Source organism: Lontra canadensis, unplaced genomic scaffold (genome assembly GCF_010015895.1).
Source record: "Lontra canadensis isolate GAN:19392208 unplaced genomic scaffold, GSC_riverotter_1.0 scaffold2, whole genome shotgun sequence".
Lineage (NCBI taxonomy): Eukaryota > Metazoa > Chordata > Mammalia > Carnivora > Mustelidae > Lontra > Lontra canadensis.
In genome coordinates, this window is record NW_022630996.1 from 57,726,922 (window position 1) to 57,732,921 (window position 6,000).

Sequence of the window (6,000 nt, forward strand, 5' to 3'; positions counted from 1 at the left end):
TGGTTTTTATCATTTAGTAACAAAATTATATATTGAAGACCAAAGGCAACAGCACCAGGCACAGGGTGCTGGGAAAAAGCCTGTCTTGGTGGTGGTGTCCAGCAATTTTAAGCACTGGAGAAAAGACTGAACTAAAACTAAGGATATCATGGCCATCAGGATATAATCTTTGGCAGACTATTAGCGACATGTGAAAGCTTTGATAAAACAGGTTTCTAGAAATTTGTTTAAATTTCAGCCTTAAGAAAAATCTTCTACTAGCCATTTATTGAACATTACCATTTATCTCCATTGTTATTCACTGCCATGGACCCCAATAATTTGTCTTCTTATTCACATTTAGTCTGCATTGTCACAAATAAAATAAAGACCACAAGGATGTCATTACCCTTCAGTATTTCCCAATGCATAATTCCTAATTTGCACTAAATCCTTAAAGAAATGTACACTGCAGTGAATGACATGTCCTTCTGTAAAAAGTACTGTAAATAATGAAATAATTTTTAGCTCAATATACACACACAAAATTATACATACAGTTAAACTGAGCAAGGTGCTTTTATATAACTTAGGTGTATGATATTCAATATGCTTAATGCTCCTTATTTGAGGGGAATATAATCTTTGAACATAAGACAGTAGTTTAAGAACAGATAACTTCAAAAAAAAAGAACAGGTAACTTCTATAATTTCACTTATTAAGTGAACCTTAAATCTTATGCACCATAATTGATGGAAAAAGCCAAAATAATCAATGCTGCTGATACTTAGTGTAGTTCTCAAAGGCCTAAAACCTTTCCCCAAAACCAGTATTTGAAACCTGTTGTTTTAGGGAGGAAAAAAACCCCACAACTTTTAACTATTTTTACCAAGTATAGGAAAGCTTTGAAACAAGTTCCTCTAAGCACTCTAACAAAATTAATTTTAAAAGATGGGGCCATGAGAAGGGCTTAATTTCTATGAATACCAGCCTGAGAGGTAACTTTGTATGAAGAGAATGTCTGAGTATTTCTAAAAAGTAAGGAGAAAAAAAAAGTAATTAAAAACGTTGCATTCCACAAACTGAGCATAGCATAAAAATAACTCAAAAAGGAAAATTTAATGAAAAGATTAAAAAACTGAAAGCAAGTCAATGGATTAAAATACAAAGACACACATTTCATGAAGTCATTCAACATTACATGCTGGCTGGCTTTGTATTTTCTTTTGGAATATAATCATAACTTCTTAATGCATTAAACAATAAAGCTCTCAATAATAATCATGAAAAACTCTAATCAAATTTCACTCTAGAGTTAGTAATCTGCTAGCATATTAGGCCTAAATAAATGTTATGTTAAACCAGGAATCAACACATGTTATTTTCCATAACAGGAGCCATATAAATTGCAAGCTCTCCCATGTTTTTTTAGCTAGATTTGGCACACTTAAGAATAAGCAGTATTCTCCAACCAGAGTACTCGAATGCAACTGATTGTGTATCTTTTAGAATTTATAATTCATCCTAATGCTCAATCTTTACAAAAACCACAATAGGATCTGCAATTGCTACTTACTGTCTTATCTTGCACAGTAAAATGTGAGCATTTGTTATGTTTTTAAATCCATAGGTTTTGCTCTGAGGTTTCAGAAAGAAGCAACTTTATTTTCTTTTGGTTATTACTCATGATTTTAGCTTACAGATTATTAATTTTTAACACTAACATCCTGCTATATTCTCATTTGAGTTCTATTTATCTCAAAGGTAGACTTTATGTATTACCATTACAAAAAATAACTATTTGCATAATACTTTATGATTTTACATCTATTACAAACACATCACAGGGAGCCTGAGGATGCATTCAGCAGCTTGTCATTCACCACTTCAAGACCCTTCAGAACCAAACAAGGGGGAGGGTGACATTTTGCTAATGGCAGAAGTAAAGAAATGAATGTAAATAACAAACCTTGAAGTTTTAAAAATACAAAAGAAATTTTTAAAATACAAACAAAAATATGATCCACATGCATAAACAAGATAGTTTTAATTTGTAAAAGTCCAGGTAAAAATGCATCTTCTGTTATGATACCCTTTTAAATGATCTAAAACTGGTGCTATAAAAATTAATTGCCATCTTGTTGAATTTTATAAGTTACTATATTAAAGATTTGATTGCATCTCTTTACACAACCCAGCTTTTCCTCAGCTTTGTGAAATAATCTGAGTATCATTTCTTTATTACAGACTTAACCCTATAAATGTGCATATTAAGAATGTTTAAGAGAGAAATAATAATGATCCAACATGTTTAGAAATCATGTTGTTTCATAATTCCTTCTCGGTAAAACAATCATGAAGAAAGAGTTTAAACCTTCTGTATTTTCTTCCATAACCACCAGTCCAGATAAAAAATATATATATATATTGAATGCTCAGTTATGTCCCTTCCAGTCTAAATGCACATAGCACTTGAAGCTTTTTGTAAACAATATGCCTCTATACTACATACCTATCCCTTGAACCACCATCTACTTAAATTAACATTTTTAAATGTAGTTTCAAATGCAGCATAACACCATCTTAAACACACACACACACACACACACACACAGAGGAGTGTGCAGAAAAGGAAGGAGGTGGAGAGCAAGAAATGGAGCACGTTGTTGTTTTTCATTCATGCAGTATAGTGATGTCAGTGTCTGCAGCAGCGGCGGCGGCAGGAGCCTTGACCTGTGGAGGCTAAAATCCACTTTAGTCAGAACCTCGCAGAATTCAAACTGAGTAGATAATGTTTCAAAAATTGTTCAACTGTTCACAGTATGGATTTTAAATGGCTAACTAAACAGAATAGATTAGTTGCACAGTTTTAATTTGGGTAGTAGAGAGGAGCAAGGCGGGATGTGGAGAAGTAACATAAAGGTAATATAATCAGGGAACTGGGGGCTAAAGAGCCTGCATTCAAAATCCCTTAGATATAAGAAACTGACAAAACACCTGGTGTTAAAAACAGCAGAAAAGCCCCTTCTGTTCCCAATACAAGCTCTCTGGTGATGCAAATCTGTCTGCTGCGCGACCAGACTCAGAAAATGTTCCCATCATGATTACATTAAAATTGCATTAAGCTCAGATATGCCACACTACAACAAAGGGGACAGTTTAAGCCTGATCACAAATTTCATTAAAACTACTTTATGATGGACCATGTAATTCTTAAGCAATTAAGGCTTTTGAAGGGATGCAGAAAAACAAGTTGTACTATGATGTGTTGTGAGATGTTAGTGTTTATCAACAAAAGGGGAGGAGGCACTAGATGGCCATTATATTGTTGCAGCAACTACTCTTACTCTGCCCCCAAAACCTTCTGTACACATCAGTCTGAAATGGTTATTTTATGGCTGTTACATTAGTCCCTAAAAGAAAATCCCAAAACTCAATCTAAGCACTGTTGAAGTTAAATCACTCAAAAATTTCTCTAACTGCAGCCTTCTATTCGTTCTTTTACCTCTCATTTCATATAGCTCCAGAAAATGTGCAAGGGAGCTGCATATGGCATTAATCTGTTAGAAAATGGTGGCCTTTTCTATAAAATACAGCCAAAGATGTGTGTTCAGTTGTGGTCATTATTAGGGCGATCACGTTGTTTTCATTCATTCATTCAGGATTTGCTGGAGGATGTCAGTTTCTGCAGCAGCTGGCTTGACCTGGGGGAGGAGTGGGGGAGCAAATTCCTCCTGGTGCATACAGATTACAGGAGGTATTTCTTGGTGCTCATGTACACATACCACTGCACTACATCCTACTCTGCCACACCATCAAGTGGTCTGAAAACAAGTGCCTTGGTAACATGCTAATTACCAGCCAGAAATATTAAGAAGAAGAAGAAAAAAAAAACCCAAACTGCAATCCATCATAACATAATCACTTTCTCCAAGTCTAAGTCTTTCATTAAAAAGCTCCATTAAAGAAAAAAAAAATTCCACATACCATATCAACGTACAGAGCTCCACAGTATTTCCCTTCCAAACAGAGAGTTTTCCACTCGGTATGATCAGTTGTCTCCACAATGCTGCAGCAGCAGCAGCATCTGTAGCTCTAGCCTGGTATCTAATTATATTAGCTACTCCACTCTCCCTTATGAGCTTTAAGTCCCCGTTTTGGCTAATCTTCCTTTTCTCCCCCAGGACCCAACTAGATCATGCACGGTGTCCCCAGACATAAACAAAACTAAACCAAAACACAAAATTAAGGGAAGCCGACATCATCCCCTAGCTTACCATTACCTTTGACACCTAACAAAAAAGAAACTTGAGATCCTTTAACAGCTCAGCTGAACTGTTAAGTGTACTTAAAAATGGAAGGAAAGAGCGAGCACACTCCACAAATAGGTCTTTAGAAATTTACCATGAAAATCTTGAGTTGGGCATAGACGATTTCCAATGAAGTACTGCTCGGATGCATAGGACTATATAAAGTAGAAAAAACAGGGAGACCCCCCCAAAAAAACCACAACCAAACCACCACCAAAACACTACACTTCAATTGCATATCCAAAACTGTCTCCTCTACACAGCCAACATATCCTTATGATATCTTTATATCAAAACTAATTCCATAACCCTTCCAAAAATGAAGAAATACATATATTCCAAGTGGTCACAGACACGTTAGGAACTTTGTAGGACAGCACAAAGAGGCTGTAGATTACAACCACCACCTTATCGGCTGCCAGAGTTTGTGTGCGTGTATTTTTAAGTGTTTCGCCCAGCTCCTCCTTCCCCCGCTACCAACAGCAAACACATGAGTGAGCTAATCAGCTCAAACTGAAAAACCTTTCGATGCAGGCGTGTGATGGAAGATAAAATCTGAGGGGCGGCATGTGGGTCAAATAAAAGTTGCTTTGCAGTTCGCTCCTCCAAGCCCCGCAGCGACCGCAGGGAGGTGAGATTCCCAAAGCCACTTTCACACCTTCGGTAATGCACTAGCAAAGAGAAGCCCGGAGAGGCTGAAGTTTCCACGGAGGGAACCGTCGGGGAAGACGCAGCCCGGGAGGACGGAAGGGTTGGGCTCGCTACCTCTGCACACGGGCGAGCCGGGGCTCCGTCTCTCAGGTGAGTTGCTCCTCCGGTGGTTCTCGGGGGACCGTCTCGGGCGGCCCTTGGCCCGCGGCGCCTGCTCGGTCGGGGCCGCGGCCGGCGGCAGCGTCGGGCTGGGTGGGCTGGGGCCGCGGGCCGCGCCGGGTCCCGGGAGGTTGCCCAGCGAGGCGGCGGCGGCGGCGGCGGCGGCGGGTGGGCGCGTGGGACTGTGCTGGCTGCCCCGCAGGAGCTGGTAGGGCACCGTGGCGCGGATGGGCTGCAGCAGCCGGCCGGCTCCCGCAGCCGGGGCGCAACCCACGCCGCCGCCGCCCGCACCGTTCCCGCTGCCGGCGGAGGGGGCGGCGGGCGGGGAGCCCGCGGCGCTGCGCCGCATCCTCTGCGGCGGGGGATGAGGGGTCTGAGAGGAACTGGAGGAGGAGGCAGTGGACATGGTGGCTCCGAGGGCCCGGGACGACGCCGGCCGACACGGAGGCTCAGAGCGGGAGGCGCGCGAGCGTGTGGGAGCCGGCGCGATAGTGCGTGCGAGTGTGTAAGGGGGAGGGGCGGGGGTATCGGGGAGGAGGAGGAGTCTCTCGGCTCCCCCTTCCCAACGCGCACCCCCGCCGCCTCGGAGAGGGGGGAGGGGAAGGCTGCGAAAACAAACGCCCAACGGCCCCAACCGCCGGGCCGGGCTCCGTGTGGCGGTCACGGCCGGGGCAGCAAGGAGCCCGGAGCCGCCGCCGCTCCGGGCATCGCGCTGACAGGGGAGAGGGGCAACAGTCCAGATCACGCAGCCTCGGGGGCCGCTCGCTGCCTCGCGGGGCTGCACGCGCGGGATCGCCCGGCAACTGCTGGGAGGGCCCGGACCCCTGCTTCTGCGGATCGAGACCTGAGGAAAGGGCCTCGAGGTGTTTGGCTCTCCGCGGATCCCGCGCCACCGCAAAC

At 43.0% G+C, this 6,000-nt stretch overlaps 1 protein-coding gene across 1 annotated transcript in view; it reads right to left on the minus strand.

Moving 5' to 3' along the window:
- GLCCI1 (glucocorticoid induced 1) overlaps positions 1-5,615 on the minus strand; it is a 103,301-nt gene extending 97,686 nt beyond the window's left edge. Inside the window, exon 1 of the mRNA XM_032874326.1 lies at positions 5,056-5,615. Coding sequence (XP_032730217.1) covers positions 5,056-5,506 — 451 coding nt within the window. The 5' untranslated portion in view covers positions 5,507-5,615. The remainder of the gene's footprint in view (positions 1-5,055) is intronic.
- Positions 5,616-6,000: the final 385 nt, after the last annotated feature.